The 23,711-nt window shown below is 37.8% G+C and overlaps 1 protein-coding gene across 9 annotated transcripts in view; it reads right to left on the bottom strand.

Moving 5' to 3' along the window:
• UNC13B (unc-13 homolog B) overlaps positions 1-23,711 on the bottom strand; it is a 253,576-nt gene that overhangs the window by 138,422 nt on the left and 91,443 nt on the right. For all 9 annotated transcript variants that reach the window (XM_081790906.1, XM_078436710.2, XM_060609385.3 and 6 more), the window contains 3 exons: positions 18,139-18,256; positions 17,090-17,213; positions 11,683-11,756 (listed from right to left, as the gene is read on the bottom strand). In XM_081790906.1, coding sequence (XP_081647032.1) covers positions 11,683-11,756; positions 17,090-17,213; positions 18,139-18,256 — 316 coding nt within the window. The remainder of the gene's footprint in view (positions 1-11,682; positions 11,757-17,089; positions 17,214-18,138; positions 18,257-23,711) is intronic.

The following is a 23,711-nucleotide window of genomic DNA, read 5'->3' as shown; positions in this document are numbered from 1 at the left end:
CTTTATGCAATAAACTTTTTAAAATAAGGGAGCATCAAAAACAAGCAAAGTCTGAGAAAATGACCCAGACAAGAGCAGCCTAAGGAGACATGATAATTGAATTTAACACAGTGTCCTGGGTGGGCTCTTGAAACAGAAAAGGCATTGAGGTAAAAACTAAGCAAACCTGGAAAAAATGTGGCTTTTTCATGTTATTTTTAGTTAATAAATATAAATAAAACATTAACTTTTAAGTTTATAATAACATACCAGAATTGGTTCATTAATTGTAACTAATGTATGTGTTAATAACAGGAAACTTCAGGGAGGGGGTGGAGAAGAGGTAATAAGAAAACTCCCTGTATTATATGTTCAGTATATCCATAAATCTACAACTCCTGTAAAAAATAAACTCTGTTAATAAAAATATGTATAAAATTTCAAACGCTTTAAAAAATAAAGAATTAGAAAGTGATTAAAAAGTATTATTATTCAAAGATTTCAAAACTGGTTACATAGAAAAATCTAAGAGAATCTCTAAACTAGTACAACTATTAACAGTTGCTGAAAAAATAAACTATTAGGACTACACCAAAATAAAAAGCTTCTGGGGCACCTGGCTGGCTCAGTTGCTAGAGCATGCAACTCTTGACCTTGAGGTCATGAGTTCGAAGAGCTTATTTTAAAAAAATAATATTTTTTTAAAATAAAAATAATAAAAAGCTTCTACACAGCAAAGGAAAGAATCAACAAAACAAAATGAACCTATTGAATAAGAGAAGATATTTGCAAATGATGTATTCAGTAAGGTTAGTATGTAAAACATACAAAGAACTTCTACACCTCAACACCAAAAAAAAAAAAAAAAATCAATTAAAAACTGGGAAAAAGTACCAACAGACATTTCTCCAAAGATGACATATAGTAGCTGAGTGGAGCCCCCAGACCTGACTTGGACCCTCCCTGGAGAACAGACTCAGGTGGAGGAAGACATCTTGGTGGGACTGAGGTGCATGTTTGCTAATTTGGAGAGAGAAAACCGGCAGCATAGGAACAGAGTGGGGGGAACCCCTTCTGCAGAGTGACAAAAGGAAGAGAAAGAGAGGCTGTGGAACTGTAGTATTGTATTTGGACAAGAGAAAAACCACTCTGGACCACAGACTAGGGAATGAAAAATATGCAGAGAGCTAGTTTCTACTTTGCAAACAGCCTTAGGGCCTAAACATCAGAGTTTTCAGGAGTGTGCAACTTTCTTGGAGCCAAAGCTTTTTAATATTGTAGTACTTACAGGTGCAGGACACACAACAAACTGTTAAAACACATAAAAGACAGAAACCTAGCCAAAATGATTAAATGGAAGAATTCTCCTCAAAAGAAATTCCAGGAAGAAATAACAGCCAGAGAATTGCTCAAAACAGATATACCTGAACAAGAATTTAGAATAATAGTCATAAGACTAATAGCTGGGCTTGAAAATAGCATAGAAGACAGAAGAGAATCTAACTGCTGCAGAGATCAAAGACCTAAGAAATAGTCATAATGATGAATTAAGAAATGTTGTAAATGAGATGCAAAATAAACTAGATGCAGTGACGAGGATGGAAGAAGCAGAGGAGAGAATAGATGAAATAGAAGATGAAATTATGGAAAATGATGAAGCTGAAAAAAAGAGGGAAAATAAATTACTAGTCCACAAGGGGAGACTTAGAGACCTAAGTGATTCAATGAAACAAAATAATATCCATATCATAGGAGTTCCAGAAAAAGAAGAGACAGAGAAAGGGGCAGAAGGTTTATTTGAACAAATTACAACTGAGAACTTCCCTAATCTGGGGAAGGAAACAGACATCCAAGTTCAGGAGGCAAAGAGAACTCCCTTCAAAATCAACAAAAACAGGTCAATACCACGACATAATAGTGAAACTGGCAAAATGCAGAGATAAAGAGAATCCTGAAAGTAGCTAGGGACAAATGGGCCTTAACCAACAAGAGTAGATACATAAAGGTAGTAGCAGACCTGTCCACTGAAATTTGGCAGGCCAGAAGGGAGTGGCAGGAAATATTCAACGCGCTGAATAGGAAAAATATGCAGTCAAGAATCCTTTATCCAGCAAGACTGTCATTCAGAATAGAAGGAAAGATAAAGGCTTTTCCAGACAAACAAAAACTAAAGGAGGTCATGACCACTAAACCAGCCCTGCAGGAGATCCTAAGGGAGGCTCTGGGAGTGGAAAGCAGCAAAGACTACAAAGAACCAGAGACATCACCACAAGCAAGAATCTACCGATAACACAATGACACTAAACCCCATCTTTCAATAACCACTCTGAATGTAAATGGACTAAATGCCCCAGTCAAAAGACACAGGGTATGAAAATGGATATAAAAACAAGATCCATCTATAGGCTGCCTACAAGAGATTCATTTTAGACCTGAGGACACCTGCAGATTGAAAGTGAGGGGATGGTTGATGCATGAATGGATAAAGAAGATGTGGTATGTGTATATATATATAATATATATATTTATATATTATATATATATATATATATAATGGATATATATAAGGATATATATATATATTATATATATATATAAATATATATATATAATGGATATATATAATATATATATATAATGGAATACGACCTGGTGATTAAAAAGAATAAAATCTTGCCATTTGCAACTAGAGGGTATTACACTAAGAGAAATTAGTCAGAGAAACACAAATATATGATTTCACTCATATGAGGAATTTAAGATACAAAACATGAGCATAAGGGAAGGGAAGTAAAAATAATATAAAAACAGGGAGGGAGACAAAACATGAGACTTTTTTTTTTTTTAACATTTATTCATTTTTGAAAAACAGAGAGAGACCAAGTGGGGGAGGGGCAGAGAGAGAGGGAGACACAAAATCCAAAGCAGGCTCCAGGCTCTGAGCTCTCAGCACAGAACCTGATGCGGGCTCAAACTCATGAACCATGAGATCATGACCTGAGCTCAAGTTGGATGCTTAACAGACTGAGCCACCCAGGCGTCCCAAGAGACTTAAATATAGAGAACAAACAGAAGGTTGCTGGAGAGGTTGTGGGAAGGGGGATGGGCTAAATGGGTAAGGTGCATTAAGGAATCTACTCCTGAAATCACTGTTGCACTATATGCTAACTTGGATGTAAATTAAAAAATAAATTAATTTTTTAAAAAAATTAAAAGTTAAAAAAAAAATGAGGGGATGGAAAACTATCTATCATGCTAATGGCTGTCTAAAGAAAGCCAGAGTAGCCATACTTGTATCAGACAAACTAGATTTTAAACCAAAGACTATAATAAGAGAAGAAGAAGAAGGTCATTCTATCATAATTAAGGGAACTATCCATCAACAAGAGCTAACAATTGTAAATGTTTATGCCCCCAACGTGGAAACACCCAAATATATAAATCAATTAATCACAAACATAAATAAATGTATGGATAATAATACCATCATTGTAGGGGACTTTAATAGTCCACTTACATCAATGGACATATCATCTAGGCAGAAGATCAATAAGGAAACAATGGTTCCAAATGACACATTGGACCAGATGGACTTAACAGATATATTCAAAACTTTTCATCCAAAAACAGAAGATGTGGAGAAAGGGGAACCCTCTTGCACTGTTGGTGGAAATGCAAACTGGTGCAGCCACTCTGGAGAACAATATGAAAGTTCCTCAAAAAATTAAAAATAGGATTACCCTATGACCCAGCAATAGCACTACTAGGAATTTACCCAAAGGAAAGAGGAGTGCTGATTCGTGGGGGCACATGTACCCCAATGTTTATAGCAGCACTATCAACAACAGCCAAATTATGTAAGAGCCCAAATGTCCATCAATTGATAAATGGATAAAGAAGACGTGGTATATATATATATATATATATATATATATATATATATATATATATATATATATACACACACACAATAGAATACCACTCGGCAATGAAAAAGAATGAAATCTTGCCATTTACAACAACGTGGATGGAACTGGAGGGCATTATGCTAAGTGAAATAAGTCAGTCAGAGAAAGACAAATATCATACAAATTTACTCAGATGTGGAATTTGAGAAACTTGACAGAAGACCATAGGGGAAGGGAAGGAAAAATAAGTTACAAACAGAGAGGGAGGCAAACCATAGGCGACTCTTAAATACAGAGAACTGAGAGTTGATAGGGATGGAGGGTTGGGGAAAATGGGTGATGGGCATTGAGGAGGACACTTGTTGGGATGAGCACTGGGTGCTGTAGGAAAGAGATGAATCATGGGAATCTACTCCTCCTGAAGCCAAGACTACACTACATGTTAGCTAACTTGACAATAAATTAAAAATAAAAATAAAGTTCAAATTTCAAAACAAACAAAAAAGACAATATAAAGATGGCCAACAGACACATGAAAAAATACTCAACATCACTTGAGCATCATCAAGGAAATGCAAATCAAAACCACAATGAGATATCACCTCACACCTGTCAGAATGGCTAAAACCAAAAAGACAAGACACAACAAGGGTTGGTGATGATGTAGAGAAAAAGAAACCCTTGTGCACTGTTGGTGAGAATGCAAACTGGTATAACCACTGTGGAATACAGTATAGAGGCTCTCCAAAAAGCTAAAAACAGAACTACCATATGACCCAGTAATTTCACTATTCGGTATTTACCCAAAGAGTGCGAAAACACTAATTCAAAAGGATATATGCACTCCTACGTTTATAGCGACATTATTGACAACAGCCAAATTATGGAAGTAACCTAAGTGTCCATTATTGATGAATGGATAAAGAAGATGTGGTATATATTTACATTGCAACGTTAATTAGCCACAAAAAAAGAATGAAATCTTGTCATTTGGAACAACATGGATGGAGCTACAGAGTATAATGTTAAGTGAAATAAGTCAAAGACAAATACCATATAATTTCAATCATATGTGGAATTTAAGAAACTAACAACAAGAGACCAAAACAAAAAACAACAACAACAAAAAATAGACTCTTAAATATAGAAAATGGGTGGTTACCAGAGGGGGAGGTGAGGGGGGTGAACTAGGTGAAGGGGATTAAGATGTACATTTATCGTGATGAGAACTGAGTAATACACAGAATTGTTCAATCACTATATTGTACCCCTGAGGCTAACATAATGCTGTATGTTAATCACACTGGAATTAAAATAAAGTTTTAAAAGTTGCTGTATAAGATGAATACTAAAAATATGAACAACAAAGCACTACCTTATAACAGCAATGAACTATTAGAAAATGTAATTTTTAAATATGCCATTCACAATGATTAGAAATAGATACTAACAAAAGAAATGCAAAATCAACATGAAGAAAATAGGTTTCCTCACTACAGCACTTCTAACACTTTAATACTTACTGTATTTATTACATTTCCTGCTTATTGTCTATCTCCTCCTATTTGATCTATGAGGACAGGGATCTTTGTTCAACCTCTGGTGTTTACCAAACATCTAAAAACAGTCACTGGTATTTAGTGTTTGGTAAGTTATATTGTTGAATAAATGACTGCATGTCACCAATAAACAGACAAATGCAAATTAAAACAATAATACTCTACACTCATTAGATTAGCAAATACTTTTAATCTGGTAGTAGCAAGTATCAGTAAGTATACAAAGCAGCAGGAAATGTAATATAAATTGGTACAATTATTTTGGAGAACAATTGAGCAATATCTAGTAAGGCTGAACAGAGCATATCCCACAACCAAGCAATTCTACTTCCTGGGTATATATATCCAAAGAATCCTCATTCATAAACATACAGAAATAATGCTCACTGCAGCATACGTTTATCATAGTGAAAACCTAATGGTCCGTGAGGAGGAAAAGTAATAGTGGTACAATCCAACTCTGTCAAGTGGTAGATCCCTAAGCCAGTCTTGACTTAGTACTTCTGACCCAAGGGGTTCCAGTGGATGGGAACTGTTAAATACACACCGGAGAATTAAGAAGACTCTACACTGTGTTTTTTAAATGATATGACAAGATCTTGATAATTACTGAATCTTGGGAATATGTGTACTGGTTTCATTTTATTATTCCCTCTATTTTTAAGTCTCCTTAAAATTTTTCCATGATAAAAACAGAAAAAAGTACACAGGAGCCAACATGAAGGAGATACCACTAATGAAAGATGAGATGATTTTAGTATCAAAAAGAATAATGACTGTAATGGATTGAAACAAATCAATAATATCAAAACCCATAAATTCATAATGATACACTACTAAAAAAAGAAAACACATTCATTGCCTGGAGAAGTTTCCTATTATTTTGAAAACTGAGGGGCACCTGGGTGGCTTAGTTGAGTATCCGACCCAACTTCAGCTTGCATCAGCATCTCACAGTTCATGAGTTTGAGCCCCACATCGGGCTCTATGCTGACAGCTCAGGGCCTGGAGCCTGCTTTGGATTCTGTGTCTCCCTCTCTCTGCCTCTCCCACGCGCGCACACTGTCTCTCTCCCTCTCTCTCAAAAAGTAAAAAAAAAAAACAAAACATTTTTTTAAAAAGAAAATTAACAAAAGAGAATGTTTTTCTTGTACAGATTTTATTACAAGTGAATGAAAGAGCTGTAAGAGAAAGTCCTTTTTCACAGACAAATCATAGTAAATAAAGGTTGGAGGGGTAATATAATTAGAAAATCATCATTTTACAAGCCCTAATTAAATAATAATTATCTGCTGCTAAAACCAAGTGGGAAGACTGGTGGGAAAGCTTTATTATGGATAAAACTGGCTGACACCAGTTGAACCCACTGTTGAATTTTTTTCACATGTATGATGTTTATTGTGAAAGTAACTGCAAGTAGTAAGTGCCTCTCCACTGTTGAATTTTAACATCACTAAAGTGAAATGAGACACCATCTCCCGACCGAAAAAGAACTTCAGTCTAAGTCTCAATCTAATCCTCGAACTATTAGATATAATTTTTAGTTTAAAAGAACAGAGATAGAGGAACATGGTAAATAAAACCCTGGGGATATAATCAGCCAAATCCAGAATATGCAGGATTCTATAAAACAAATGAGGGAAGGGGAAAATTACAGAATAAAAATTATTTACTAGACATAATAACCAAATGTGAACAACTTGTTTGGATCCTGAATTGAACAAATCAACTGTGAAAATATATCTTTGAGACAATAATGGAAATCTGAACTTACTAGGTGGGACATGACATTAAGAGATTATTGTTAGGGGCGCCTGGGTGGCTCAATCGGTCAAGCGTCTGACTTCAGCTCAGGTAATGATCTCACAGTCTGTGAGTTCGAGCCCCGTGTCGGGCTCTGTGCTGACAGCTCAGAGCCTGGAGTCTGCTCGGATTCTGTGTCTCCCTCTCTCTCTTCCCCTCCCCTGCTCATGCTGTCTCTCTCTGTCTCAAAAATAAATAAAAACATTAAAAAACAAATTATTGTTAAATGTGATGAAGGGTATGTGGTTTTTTTATCTACATAAAAAAAGGCATTATCTATTAAAGATGTACAAATATTCACATATTTGTGAGTGAGACAAGATGATGTCTGAGATTGGTCTTAAAACACTACAGCAAAAAGAGGAATAATTTTACTTACTTTTCATGTTAGGAAATTTCAATAACAAAATTTTTAAATAAAGTAGTAATCACAATAAGATAGCACTTCACATTTACTAGGATGGCCATATTCAACAAGTGTTAGCGAGAATGTGGAGAAAACAGAACCCTTATACACTGCTGGTAGGAATGTACAATGGTACAGCCACTTTGGGAAAAAGTATGGCAATTTCTAAAACAGTTAATCATAGTTACCATCTGATCCAGCAATTCTACTCCCAGGTGTACATCCAAGAGAAAACCTATGTCCAAACAAAAACTTGTACATCAATATTAATAGCAGCATTATCCACAACAGTAGAAATAATCTAATTGTCTACCAACTGATAAATGGATGAAATGTAGTATAACCATACAATGGAATATTATTCGACAATGAAACAGAATGAAGTAGTGTGTACATGCCACAACATGGAAGAAATTTTGAAAATATTATGCTAAGTGAAAGAAGAAAATCATAAAGAACCACATATTGTATAATTCCATTATATGAAATGTCCACAATAAGTCAATGTATAGAGATAGAAAGTAGATATTTGCCTAGGACTAAGGAGGATGAGAGAATTGGGAGTATGATGGCTAAGGGCATAGGATTTCTTTACAGGGTAATGCAAATGTTCTAAGTATGTACAACTCTGAATATACTATATTTTATACTTTAAATGTGTGAGCTTTATGAACTATATTTTCACAGTTATTAAAAATATTAACAACAGGTGATATAGGGAGGGATGAAAGAAGTAAACTTAGTGAACTCCAAATCCTAGAATAGAAACAAAAAGCAAAAATCTTAAAGGAAGTTGAGAACCACAGGCCAAGAACCACCATTTTTAGAACTTATAAAATTCCTCCCTATTTGAAGTTACATTTGGTTTTTTATTGTTTTAACCTCTTCATCTGATTCTGCCTAGTGACACACAGCAAAGCCTATAAAATCAAAAGCACAATGTTTTGGTTTTTCCAGATTTTATTTTTACGTAATTTCTACACCCAGTATGGAACTTGAACTCATGACCTTGAAATCAGGAGTCACATGCTCTACCAACTGAGCCAGCCAGGTGCCCAGCCATCTGTTTCTTTACTAAGTAAACAAAGAAGATAGGAGTTTGGAAAATGTATACCACTCTACACCCAGGCTATGGGAAAACAAAAAAATACAAAGGGTAAAGTGAGAAAAAGACAGAGTGGATTTGGCATGTATCAAGGAGAGAAGAAAGATTGGAACTTTTTTTTTTTAATTTTTTTTTTTTTTAACGTTTATTTATTTTTGAGACAGAGAGAGACAGAGCATGAATGGGGGAGGGTCAGAGAGAGAGAGGGAGACACAGAATCTGAAACAGGCTCCAGGCTCTGAGCTGTCAGCACAGAGCCTGACGCGGGGCTTGAAGTCACGAACCGCGAGATCATGACCTGAGCCGAAGTCGGACGCTTAACCGACTGAGCCATCCAGGCGCCCCAGGATTGGAACTTTTAACAGAGAAAAGTTGAGGTACTGGCTGGGGCATAAGAAGAATTATATAGTTCAAATAGTAGGCAGCCTACAGAGGATTCAGGTGAATTAAGAAAAAACCCTGACACTTGTCACAAATTCCATTTTCTCACCTGTGATTTAACTCACTGCGGGTTGAACTGTGTTCCTCAAAACAATATGTTGAAGTCCTAATCCCCAGTACCTATGCATGTGACCTTATTTGTAAATGGGGTTCTGCAGATGTAATCAAATTAGTTCAGTGACTATTGCCCTTACAAGATAAATGTAAATTTGGACAGAGACACACAAAGAGAACATATTGTGAGGAGACACAGAGACACACAGGGAGGTAGTGGCAACAGGCAGAAATTTGAACAATGTCTTCAAACCAAGGAACAGCAAGAACTACTGAAAACCACCAGAAGGCAGAAGAGAGTCATGGAACAGTTCCTCAGAACGTTCAGCAGGAACTGACCCTGCCAATAGCTTCATTTCAGAATTCTAGCCTTCAGAATTGAGAGGATAAATTTCTGTTTTTGTAAACCACCTAGTTAATAGCACTTTGCTCTGGAGGCCCTAGGAAACTAATACACTCATCAAAACACTTCATTTTGGAATCCTGAACTAATCCACAAATATTGGTCAGTAATTGCCAAATGTGACAGCTCCATTACTCATCATCTTTGTTCTCATTAACATCTGACAGTATCAAGAATTTCTGCCTTAAAACCCTTTTACCCTTTGTTCCAAGAGCCTTTTTCTTTTTCTACTTGCTCTCTTCAGTTCCTTCACCATCTCTGGTTTTTCCATATTCTATATTTGATGTTCCCCCTTGTTATTCTTCAATACTTTTTACAGAGGCACCTGGATGGCTCAGTCGGTTAAGCATCCCACTTGGGCTCAGGTCATGATCTCACGGTCTGTGCATGGTTCAAACCCCACAATGGGCTCGGTGTTGATAGCTCAGAGCTTGGAGCCTGCTTCAGATTCTGTGTCTCCCTCTCTCTCTGTACTCCCCCCCCCCCCACTCTCCCTCTCGCTCTCTCTCAAAAATAAATATTAAAATAAAAAAATTTTTAAAATGCTTTTTACATACTTTACATGAGTGAGTTCTTCTATTCCTGGGACTTCAAATGCTACTATTATGTTCATGAATCCTAACTCTATGCCAATAGCTCCTCACCCTATCTAATACCCTGAGCTTCATATTCTTTCATTCTTTCATGAAGTTGCTTACCAGACATTTCCATTGAAATATCTGTTGGCATTCCAAATTCTACCTTATAATCAGACCAATTTTGTAACAGCCCAAAATGTCCAAAAATGAAAATCTTATCTTTTTCCTCCACGAGCAATAACAAAAACATCCCCCATTCCTGATGGCCCAGACTGAGTTGTCTGTGTTTCCTTTTGTGCACCAGAGTTATCTCTGGAGATAAGACAAGGCCAAGCAATGTAATAGTCTAAGCATCCCTAAAAAGAACATACAAATAACAATTTACAGTTGACTTTTTAAAATTTTATTTGAGAGAAAGAGAGAGAGGGAGGGAGGGAAGGAGGGACAAAGAGAGAGAATCCCAAGCAGACTCCTGTCAACACAGAGCCCAACACAGGGCTTGAACTCACAAACTATGAGATCACAACCTAAGCCGAAGTTGAATGCTTAACCAACTGAGCCACCAAGGCACCCTTAACAGTTGACTCTTGAACAATGGGGGATTAGGGGCATTGACCTTCCACACAGGCAAAGGTTCACATATAACTTTTGATTCCCCCCAAAACTTAACTGCTAATAGCTTACTGTTGAGCCTTACCGATAAGGAGTCAATGCATGTTTTGTATGTTTTATGTATTATATACTGTATTCTTACAATAAACTAGAGAAAAAAGATGTTAAGAAAATCATATACATTTGCATTATTACACTACATTTACAGTACTATATCAGAAAAAATCTGTGTATGACTAGACCCATATAGTTCAAACTCATGCTGTTCAAGAGTCAACTGTATACCAAACATCTGGAAATTAGCAAAAGAAATGCCTTCTGCTCATCTCTGTAACAAGAGAACAGTTTCCCTAGTATAAGCTCCCACCCAAAAAGTCTAGAGCCAGACTAGTGCCAACTCAGCCATTAATGGGGAACAATGAGAAAAATAGAACAAGTGGGAGATAGATCCTTCTAAATGTCCAATGATCTTCCAGCTGCCTTGTTTCTTTAATGTAGCTTAAATTCTTTCATTCTTCAACACGCTCTTGGGTCCTCTTCCCTTGACAAACTATAAAGTGTCCTATAAAGAAATTTTTCCCAGGGTGCCTGGGTGGCTCAGTCGGTTGAGCATCCAATTCTTGATTTCACTTCAGGTCACGATCCCAGGGTTGTGGGATCAAGCCCCATGTTAGGCTCCATTCTGAGTATGGAGCCTGCTTAAGATTCTCTCTTTCTCCTTTTGTCCCTCTCCCCCAGTTACGCTCTCTAAAATTAAAAAAAAAAATTAAAAAAAAAAAAAAAAAGGAAAGAAATATTCTCCCATCTCTGTAATGTAAATAATGCAATTCCTACCTCACTGTCAGCTCCCAAGACATTGATTTGCTCCAATTTGTAAGTCCAGTATCTGGCCTCCTCCTCTGGGATATCTACCATGAAAAAGAAGAAATTACATTACGAGGTTAATAATTTGATCATGCACCAATAATCCTTTATTCCAACAAATAATCAAGGTAGAAAGTGATGGACAATTTTACTGGTGGGCTTGGTTCTTGACACGAATATGATCTTGCATCTTCACAGAAAACAAAATAATATTCTATTATTCCCACTGGATCAGAAGACTTATTGTCAAAATGTCAATACTACCCAGTGTGATCTACATATTGAATGCAATCACTATCAAAACCTCAATGATTTCTTTTGCAGAAATAAGAAACCCCATTCTAAAACTCATAAGGGAAAAAAATAAATAAAATTTATAGGGCATCCCAGTAACTCCAAATAGCCAAAAACAATCTTGAAAAGGAAGAACAAAACTGGAAGACTCACATTTCCTAATTTCAAAACTTACTATAAAACTACAGTAATCAAAACAACATGGCACAGACATATAGAACAATGGAATAGAATAGGGAGCCCAGAAATAAACCTTCACATATAGTCAAATGATTTTTTGACAAGGATACCATGAACATTCAATAACAGGAGTACCTGGCTGGCTAGGTCAGAAGAGCATGTGACTCTTGATCACAGGGTTGTGAGTTTGAGCCCCATGTTGGGTATAGAGATTAAATAAAATCTTAAAAGAAAAAAAAACACTCAATAGGGAAAAGCATCTTTCAACAAATGGTGCTGGGAAAACTAGATATCCACATGCAAAAGAATGTTGGACATTTACCTAACACCACATACAAAAAATTAACTCAAAATGAATTAAGACCTAAACTGAAGACCTAAAACTATAAAATTCTAAAAAGAAAATATAGGGCAAAAGCTGAGTGATGTTGGATTTGGCAATGATCTCTTGGAGAGGACACCAAAGGTACAAGCCATGACAGAAAAAGCAGACAAAATGGACTTCATGAAATTAAAAAAAAAAAAAAAAAAATTCTGCATCAAAAGACACTATCAACAGAATCAAAAGGTAACCCATAGACAGAGAAAATATTTACAAAATATATCTGATAAAGAATTAACGCTCAGAATAGAGAACTCAAACTCAAGAACAAAAACCCAATTCAAAAATCAAGAAAGGACTTGATAGACATTTCTCCAAAGATGATATACAAATAACCAATAAGCACATGAAAAGATGTTCAACATTATTGATCATTAGGAAAAATACAAATCAAGACTACAATAAGATCCCACTTCACACCCAATAGGATGGCTACTATCAAAAAAAGAGAAAGAGCGCCAAAGTGGCTCAGTTGGTTGAGAATCTGACTCTTGATTTTACTTAGGTCATGATCCCAGGGTCAGGGATCAAGCTCCACTTCAGGCTCTGCACTGTACATGGAGGCTGCTTCAGATTCTCTCTCTAGTGGCACCTGGGTGGCTTAGTCGGTTAGGTGGCTCAGCCAACCAACTCTTGATTTTAGCTCAGGTAATGATCTCGAGGTTGGTGGGATCAAGCTCCAAGTTGGGCTGTGTGCTAACAGCCCAGAGCATGCTTGAGATTCTCTCCTTCCCTCTCTGCCCCTCCCCCCCTGCCGTGTGTGCACACAGTCTCTCAAAATAAAGTTTTTTTAAAAAGAAGAAAAAATAAGGTTATATCCTCATTTCTATATATTTAAAACTGACCAATTAACCAATCAATTAAGACTGTGACAACTTCCAAAAAAAAAAATTTCTTAAAAACATCAGTAAGGGGCATCTGGGTGGCTCGGTTGGTTAAGCGACCAGCTTCGGCTTAGGTCATGATTTCCTGGTTCAGGAGTTCAAGCCCTGCACGGCGCTCTCTGCTGTCAGTGGGCAGCATGCTTCCGATCCTCAGTCTCCCTCTCTCTCTGCCTCTCCCCCACTTGCACACACTCTCTCTCTCTCTTGCTCTCTCAAAAAGTAAATAAACTTTAAAAAAATAAAACATTAAGTAAAAATAATAATAAAAATAAAAACATTGGGACGCCTGGGTGGCTCAGTCGATTAAGCGTCTGGCTTCGGCTCAGGTCATGATCTCGTGGTTCGTGGGTTCGAGCCCCACGTTGGGCTCTGTGCTGACAGCTCAAAGCCTGGAGCCTGCTTCGAATTCTGTGTCTCCCCCCCCCCCGCCCCCCCCCCGCTCATGCTCTGTCTCTATCTCTCAAGAATAAATAAACTTAAAAACAAAAAAATAAATAAATTTAAAAAATAAAATAAAAACATCAAGTACATCTGTATATCTAACACAAAAGAGAAAACATAGGCAATATATGGATCAGATCAACTTTGGAGACATTTAAACAGATATATTCTTCAGTAGTCCACATGAAGAAATCAAATCCAGGTCTCTCTCCTTTGTCCCTCTGGTTCAAACGTTCACCTCCTTCCCCTGAAATAGCTCTTCAGCAACTGGTGGCAACATTTTAAAGTTTTATAATAAAACCTTCAAGTAATCTACAACCTAACTTATATAGTTCTTCCTCATCCATAAAATGGTGTACTCCACACTTGTTAAAAAGAAATGAGAGGGGAGGAAGAGCTATTTATATGTTCTGATGTAGAATGATTCACCAAGGTACATTGTTAAGTGGATAACAGCAAGGTGTAGCAAATGTGTTAGAAAATCCTATTTTTTAAAATATTTATTTACTTTTGAGAGAGAAAGAGAGAGAGACAGACAGAGTGCGAGCAGGGGAGGGGCAGAGAGAGAGAGAGACAGAATGTGAAGCAGGCTCCAGGCTTTGAGCTGTTAGCAGATAGCATGATGCGGGGCTTGAACTCACGAACCACAAGATCATGACCTGAGCCGAAGTTGGACACTTAACCAACTGAGCCACCCAGGCGATCCCTACTATTTGTATTTTTAAAAGAGGTTGACATTTATATATATACTTATATATTCAAAGACTGGCTCTGGAAAGATACACAAGAAAGTACTAATCATGGTAGTCTGTAAGTAAAAGAACATATTTGTGACAAAGACTCAATTTTCAACAGGTAACTTTTAAACCACTGTGCACTGCCTCACCCACAAGATAGTTTTTAAAAAACATAGAGCTACAAGGATGTTTCTTGCACTACTGTTTATAACAGCACAAACTTTGAAAAATTAAAATACCCACCAAGAGGAATGGTTAAATGTATTATAGTTTAAATTAAAAGCCCAGGTTCCAAAGCCAAATCAGTGGAGTTTAAATTCTAGCTTTACTACTTACTAGCTATGTGACCTTGGGCAAAAGACTTAAATACTCTCTGCCTCAGCTTCCTTATCTCTAAAAAGGAGACAATAGTTAGGTCCACCTCGAAGGATTTAAATGATGAATATTATACGAGGAAATATGCAAAAATGCTTAGTGATATACCCACTGACACACAGTAATTAGTCAACAAATGCTACTCTTATTATCATTGTGTATTCACACAATAAAAAATCAACCATGGAAATTATAAAGGAATAGCATTTATTTTATATGCATTTATTTATGTAATTAGTGAAACAGGTCAGAATGTAATATATACAGTGCTATTTTATAGGAAAAACTATATTATGTGCATAAAAAAATAAAAGAAACAAAACATCTCAACACGTAAAAAAGAGATTAGAAATTTTAATGTCCCTTTTGCAAACCTGTATTTTCTGAACTTTCCACATCATAAAAAAACATGTTAGTATTTTGTGTTTATTCAGAGAGAGAGAGAGAGAGAGAGAGTACAGAGGGGAGGGGTAGAGAGAGAGGGAGAGAGGGAATCCCACTCTGTCAGCACAGAGCCCAAAATGGGGCCTAAACCCGTGAACCATGAGATCATGATCTGAGCTGAAATCAACAGTCAGACATTTAACCAACTGAACCACCCAGGCGCCCCACATATTACTATTTTTAAAAGATAATAGTACATAACTGAACAGAATATTTCACAGGTTTCTGAATACCCAAAAGAAAATTCCTTTGCCACAATATGGTATTCTGTAAGCTAAAATTCTTCCTTAGAAGGACCCTCCAGGGGCGCCTGGGTGGCTCAGCTGGTTAAGCTTCAGACTCTTAGTTTCAGCTCAGGTCATGATCTCAGAGTTTTGTGAGTTTGAGCCCCACGTTGGAGTCTGCACTGACAGTGTGAAGCCTACTTCGCATTCTCTCCCTCCCCTTCTCTCTGCACTCTCTCAAAATGAATAAACATCTTTAAAAAAAAAAAAAAGGACTCTTTATTAAGCTTTTAATACTGTATCCCAAATGTGGTTATTACAGAGGCACAAGCTTAGCACATTCGCGTTAACTCACATCAAAGACAGACTTATCTGAGATTTTACCTGCACATTTATTCAAAAAAACATTTATCAGACACCTATCATGTGCCAAGCAAACTCTACAGTTACCAAAAAAAAGTACACAAGACCCCTCATGAAACTCAAAATCTAGACAGAAATGTACACCGCCACCAATGACAACATACGTGTTGCAGTGTTGAAAGAGAAGAAGGTCTCTTTAAAATACAATGAGTCAGGGGCACCTGGCTGGTTCAGTCTGCAGAGCATACAACCCTTGATCTCAGGGTTCTCAGTTCAAGCCCCACATTGGGCAGGGAGCCTACTTAAAATAAAAATGAATAAGTTAAATAAAACGCAATGAGGGATGGACTGACAGTGTGAGGAGCCCAGAAATCCACTCCCCAGCAAAACTGTATATATAAAAAACTTATTTTTTGCTATTAACATGTATTTTTCCTATTTTAAAAATTATTTGTATTTTTTTTTAACATTTATTTTTGAGGGAGAGAGACAGAACACGAGCAGGGGAGGGGCAGAGAGAGAGGGAGACACAGAATCTGAAGCAGGCTCGAGGCTCTGAGCTGGAAGCACAGAGCCCAACATGGGGCTTACACCCATAAAATGCAAGATCATGACCTGTGCCGAAATCAGTGAGTCACCCAAGTGAGTCACCCAGGCACTCCTAAAATTTATTTTTAAATAGCTTTTCTATCAATGCTACTTCAATGTTTAAATTGATAAATCATAAGGCATATATTCACTTCAAACTAATGTATGTTAAATTGTCAAAAGAATAAGTCATTGATGTTCTCGAACAAGCAAATATTTCCTAAGTCATTAAAATGAACAGTCACAGAAAATTTAGTGCATTTACTGTGGATTCTTTAATGAGCACCATTCTAGAGTCTGCACCATTCCTAGACTAGATGTTATAGGGAATAAGGTAGAAGACAGATTGCCCTCAAAAGAGATAGCAGACAAGGCAAAAAATACAGTAATGAGACAAGCAAACAATGGTTAATAATACATTAAAAAGTGTTAAATGGTTTTTAATGTCTAATCTGACAGACTCACCAAAAGGCAGCTCAAATCTTGTATCAAGCAAAATCTTATGAGGAGTTGGGTTTTTAGTTCCACATATCTCATCATCTTTCATCAGTGTCTCTGCCTCCAACGTGGACCACTCTCCAGGCCCTTCCTAGCAAACAGAGATCTGAGATTAAACTTTACTCCTTTCATGGCTCTCCTCCTCCTGGTTTAAGAGCTGGTGTTTTCTCTAAATTTCCTTGTTGGAGAGTTCCTGAGGACCACTCACATCCTGATGAGGCAAACACACCACCATCACAACCTGCCTCTGCTGCATGTGGCTGCCATTCTCCTTCTTTGGTGGAAGGAAGCTTTCACTGTGCTCAGCTCTCTGCAAGCCCACTGCAGATAGAAGTCCAGAGTACCACACTCAAAAACCAAACATATCCATGGATCATTATTTAATCTGCACAATTTTTAATGAGTGTATCACTTAAAATGTGTTACCACTTCTAATCAGTAGAGAGCTACTCACATTGCTAGTTAAAGTAGACCTGAACTGGGGCCACAATAAAAATGAACTTCTAGTCTGCCTGGGGAAGTAGAGACTTAGCCAGAACTAAAAGAATTTAGGAAAGAGAGGCACACCTGTATTATCCCTACTCCCAGAGAAAACATTGTCAAGGTTAAAGCTAAACAGGAATACAATACATATTCTCCTAGGTTCAAAGTGAGTGTGTCTATGGAGAAATGAGGTAGAAAACTAGTCTTGGAAATAATGTATAGAGACAGTATGAATGAAAATTGCCACGCATGGTAATTCCTTAAACTCTTTTACATGTAGAAGATGGACGACTGAAACCAGTTCCCTGGGAACCAGTGACTTAAAGAATTAAAGCAGAGTTCAGGACCCAGGCTCAGGAAGTTTAATGAGACTGATCCCAGGATAGTGCTCACCAATTAGAAGGGGGGGGGGGGTGGAGGACAGAGCAATCTGAGATGCATGGATACATGGATGAGTATTAGCTGAATGGAGGTAGAATGGAGATAAGCACGGGCTAGAAATGTACCTCCAAATGGGCAATGCATTGACTGACCTCATCCGACTGACGAACCGTCTTCAGTGCAATCCACACGGTCCCCACCATGGTGTCCCAGATCAGTCCTTTGTTCCATACCTCCACACTCAGACCCAGGTCCAGGCGACTAATCTCACTAAAGGAAAGAAGAAAGCCCTTTAAAGAAAGCCAGACAGCAGTGCCTGGCTGGCTCAGGAAAAGCATGTGACTCCTGATATAGGGGTTGTGAGTTTGAGCCCCGTGTTAGGTGTAGAGGTTACTTAAAAAAAAAAAAGCCAGATTATATGAATCATATATCTACTATATTCAAGGTTTTGCTAAACCTTAAATACTTTCTCACCAGGATCCTATCATCAGGGAAAATCAAAATGTCCCAGAACGCTACAACCATTCTTTAGGTTCCTAGAAAACTATGTAAGTATCCATAACAAAAAGCTTTGTCCATCTGTTCCCTCTCCTCTGGAGCTACAAACATGGTTAGATTAATGCATTTTCACACACAAAAAAATTAAGGTAAGTAAGGAGGTCATTAATGCCAGGTCTGCATGCTTACAGTCTCTACATACTAAACAGTTTTATTATGAATAGTAACACTGCCCTCAACTTACACTTACAAACTATATGCAGGAAACTTAAGAAAAATCAAAGCTTCTTAACAAAATTTATGAAAGGGATTCTAAGCAGAAGCAAAAGGGCCCCTGAGAATATCTAATTGTGATGGGTCCTTGTGGTCAGAGGCAGGTAAGGGACACTAGAGTGTGCCAGTTCACATCACTCGGCCCCTGGAGAACCCACTGGTCATTATCAGTTAAAGTAGACAATGTTACATATAAACAAAATGTTTATCACAGGATAGTGACTGACACAGTGATTTTCCTATAATAACTAGGAAAATATTTTTTCCAAAAAGAAATCATTCCAGAAAGAACCACATAACCAGTAAGCAAAAACAGCATCATACATGGTAGATTATCAACTTAGAAGGGCTAACTCAAATTATAGTCTTAAAGTGGAACAACCACTTACATTAATGCTAAAAACATTCTCCAAAAAGCGCTTATTGAAATACAGGATTATTTGAAAGGAAATGTAAGAAAGATGAGAAAAGGCCAATTCTAGAAGAAAAAGCAGAAAGGTATTCTCAAGAAGACAATAGCTATTCATCACCTAAAGTTTCAAGTTCACACTTCAGAGAAAGCTTGGTTTCTGTGTTCTAAAGATACATGTTCTCAGATTCACATGTTTAGGATGTGGTATTACAACCACAGAATTCTCATCAAGTGTGTTGAAAACAAGTGAAGCAAAGAAAATTTACCTTTACATAAATACAATAGAACAATGTACTAATGAGTTCATTTGTCTATTTAATTAATGCTTCCTGAGCACATATAATACATATGATTTGGTGCTATGGGCAAGACACACAATACAGGACCCAATTCCTGTCTCTAAAACCTTCCAAGCTAACTGTAGAGCTATTCAAAGTCACAAAGTAGGTGACTAAACTCACCCACTCAGTTAAGGTGTTCACAGTGTGGTAAAACTAAGCTTTCTGTCACACAGTTTCATTCAGCCTAAATAATCGATTAGCCTTAGAAAAGAAACATGACAACCCCACATCTCTTTAATCTGGAAAAGAAAAAGTGCACGGGGATACATACGTAATGTTCCTAATGCAAGTCCTAAACAACATCTCAATCCAATTGATGAAAAAAATAGAGGTCTTTACAGATTAACTTGGATAAAGAAAAAAAATCTTTTCTGCAAGGAAACCTGGGGAAGAAAACTCAAACAATGAGGATATCTTCTACAATAAGTTTCTTATCTCACCTATGTGTGTTCAGCAGACCCAACTAAAAGAAGTCTGAGAGCTCTGTTTATGCCTTGTCCCCAGAGCTCTGGGGGAGCTTCTTTTCTCTATTAATTAATCAACAGTATATGTGCATACCTGTATATAAGATTTTGGGCTAAACAAATTCTAAGTAAAGATGCCCTCCCTAATTTCCCTTTAATGAATAATCTAGTCCTGGAAATAAGATACAGAAATATTAAAGATAAATAATGAGAAATACAAAAATGAGTATTAGATACTGACACATAATACATCAGGAAAAAAGAGAAAGAGAGACAAGAGACCAGCAATGGAGCCGCCAGTGACAAAAGAACAGGGTAGGATGAATAAGGAATAAGAGCAGAAAAGAGGAAAACGTAGCTAATAAAATCCATGGGTAACAGAGGAGACAGCAAACTTCACAGCATCTCCAGGTGGGAGATGAAAAAAATTCACAGTATAGCAGAAAGGTTGAAAGAGGAAGTGCAGGGGAAATTTGAAAATAAACACATAAGAATAAAGCTAGTTATGCTGATGAGAGGCTGCTGATGGCTAGGTTTCACATACTGTGAAGAGTTATAATAGTAAGTGATTATTACTGGCAGTTGGAGGTCAGAAGAAAGTAGGATTGCTAGGTTTATATGTCATAGCCACAGGAAGAGACTTGAATAAACCACTCATAGCTAACTTTGCATACTACATGTATAAAGAAAGGAACGCATGGTCTCATTTTCACAACATTGCAACTGAGAAAGGGAATGAATATGGTTTATAATCTTGAGAGAGAGGCAACCAGTGAGAAATGTGACATCACTTGCCCTCTTTCTTCTTGAAGCCCCAGTTCTCTCTCAGCTTCCAGGACACCACTATGTCCTATTTCTCTATCTCTCTGTTCATTTCTTTTTCACTCCCTCTGTCCCACTTTAAATGCTGGTGCTCTCCAGGCTTTACCCCAGGCCCTTTCCCCAATTTACTCTCTCCCTAAGCCTTCTCATCTACACCTACAGCTCCAACTGATCAAAATACTTCTCCAATCCAGACTTCTTTCCTGAGTGCCACGTTTAAGTTCCTAACCATCTTCTGTACCTCTCTTCCTACTAGTCCTGTAAGAACCCCAAATATAAGCTTGTCTACAACTGACCTTATTATGTCCGGTATCCTAGTAAATAGTGTAACACCTCTCCAATCATGTAAGAAAAGTCTACCTCTTTAACATCTTCTTTCCTTCTTCTCCTAACTATCCCTTCCACTACTGTCTTAACCCAACACCTCATAATCTTACCTTTTAACTCTTTCTAAACAAGTTTGCTAAATGGTATTATAAGAAACAATTTATTAAAAGTCCAAAGGATTGGAATGTATCTACAAGAAAATAATCATCCCTTTGCGCCTCTGAGATGCACTATAATACTTGTAAAGCAATTTTATTTTCAACTTCAAATCTCACAGCAATTTTAATACATTTTCTTGTTTGACACCCTCATTCCTAACTTCCCAGAAAACAAGCATAATCTTGTAAGAAAGACAGACGTGGTACCCCAAGGTAGATTAGTTGGTTGACTGACCTACTCTTGATTTTGGTTAGGTCATGATCTCACGGTCATGGGATGGAGCCCTAAACCCTGCATTGGGCATGGAGCTTGCTAAAGATTCTCTCTCTCCATCTGTCTGTCTGTCTCTCTCAAAAGAGAGAGAGAGAGAGAGACAAAGAGAGAGAGAGAGAGAGAGAGAGAAAGAGAGAGAGAGAAAGAGAGAGAAAGAAAGAAAGAAAGAAAGAAAAAAAGAAAGAAAGAAAAAGAAAAGAAAGGGGAAAAAAAGACCTTTAAAGAACTCAATGATTTGCCTAGTCCTTCAAAATTATATTCCAGGGCCAACTGGGTGGCTCAGTTGGTTATGCATCTGATTTGGCTCAGGTCATGATCTCATGGTTCAAGAGTTCAAGACCTGCACTGGGCTCTGCACTACCTCTCTCTCTCTGCCCATCCCCCACTCATGTTTTCTCTCTTGCTCTTTCAACATAAACAAAAAAAAATGATATTCTAGGGGTGCGTGGGTGGTTCAGTTGGTTGGGCGTCCAACTCTTGATTTTGGCTCAAGTCATGATCTCACAGTTTGTGGGTTCGAGCCCCATATCAGGCTGTGCACTGCTTGGAAGCCTGCTTGGGATTCTCTCTCCCCCCCACTCTGTCCCTCCCCCACTGATGCATGCACACATTCTCTTTCTCTCTCTCTCTCAAAAAAATGATATTCTATAAATTTCTCCCCCCCCCTTTTTTTTTTTTTAACATTTATTCATTTTTGAGAGACAGGCAGAGACAGAGCCAAACAGGGGAGAGGCAGAGAGAGAAGGATACACAGAATCCAAAGCAGGCTCTAGGCTCTGAGCTGTCGGCACAGAGCCCCGCAACAGGGCTCAAACCCAGGAACCATGAGATCATGACCTGAGCCAAAGTTGGCCGTGCAACCAACTGAGCCACCCAGGCACCCCTTAGTATTCTCTTTTTTCTTTTTTAAGTTCATGTGTTTATTTTGAGAGAAAGAGTGAGGGAGAGGTAGAGAGAGGGGGAGAGAGAATCCCAAGCAGGCTCCATGCTGTCAGCACAGATCCCAGTGCAGGGCTCGATTCCATGAACTCTGAGATCATGACCTGAGCTGAAATCAAGAGCTGGATGCTTAACTGACTGAGCGACCCAAGTGCCAAATTTTTTAAAGCTAGAGCTTACAATCATAATATATTAATTTTTGTGTCATATACAAGAAATTCTACTAATTGTTACTCATTTTTATTAATTAGAGGAAGGTATGACATTTTACTCCATAAAGCAAAAGGATTTTAAGCACAGAAATGCTCATCTTCTATAGCAGGCAATCCAGGTGTATACACATACACTCATTCTCTGTCCATATCTCTCTCTCTCACATACACACAAGCATAACCACATACCTTCAAGGAGCCTTCTGAGAACTGAAGCAAGATTTAAATTCTATCTAATATCATGCTAAGTATATTATACTATTTCATAATTCTGACCACTGGGAAAATCTGACTAGGTAGTATATTTACCGAATTAATTGGGAGTTTACTTGCATTCATAATTCATATAAGATAGAATAGATTACAAATCCAAGAGACAAATTTACTCCAGGGATACTACTGGAATGATCTTCACATTTCAAGGAGGCTAGAGATAAATCTACTTTATAATTTAAAAAGGCATGGGGGTGCCTGGCTGGCTCAGTCAGTGTTGCATGCAACTCTTCATATTGGGGTCATAAATTCAAACCTCACATTGGGTGTAGAGAGTACTTTAGAAATAAAATGGGGCAGGGAGGAGTTAAGATGACATAGTAGTAAGGGGACCTTGGGTTTGCCTCCTCCCTTGAACAGAGATGGATCAACATCAAACCATTTTGAACACCTAGGAAACCAATTTGAGGATTAACAGAACAATCTGCATCATTTGAAAGAAAGAATGTGGCAGGTACATAGTACAGAGAGGTACACTGGGGGAGAAAAGAGCTTAGATGCTGCAGAGGTGAGGAAGCCATCTTCGTGGACAAGAGAGAGGGAAAGGGGGAGAAGCTGCTGCGCAGTGACATGATCATTTTCTGCGATAAGCCGGCCCTGGCGACAGCACAGTGAGACCCACCCCCAGATCACTGTGGATCCAAACCGCAGGGGTCTTGGAAGTGCAGGGTTTTGAAACACAGCAGTGCCTAAGATAAAGCTCTGGAAAAGCTGGTAGGTGGACAGCTGGGA

Source organism: Panthera onca, chromosome D4, assembly GCF_046562875.1.
Source record: "Panthera onca isolate mPanOnc1 chromosome D4, mPanOnc1 haplotype 2, whole genome shotgun sequence".
In the NCBI taxonomy this organism is placed as follows: Eukaryota; Metazoa; Chordata; class Mammalia; order Carnivora; family Felidae; genus Panthera; species Panthera onca.
This window is presented reverse-complemented; position numbering and strand designations above follow the sequence as displayed.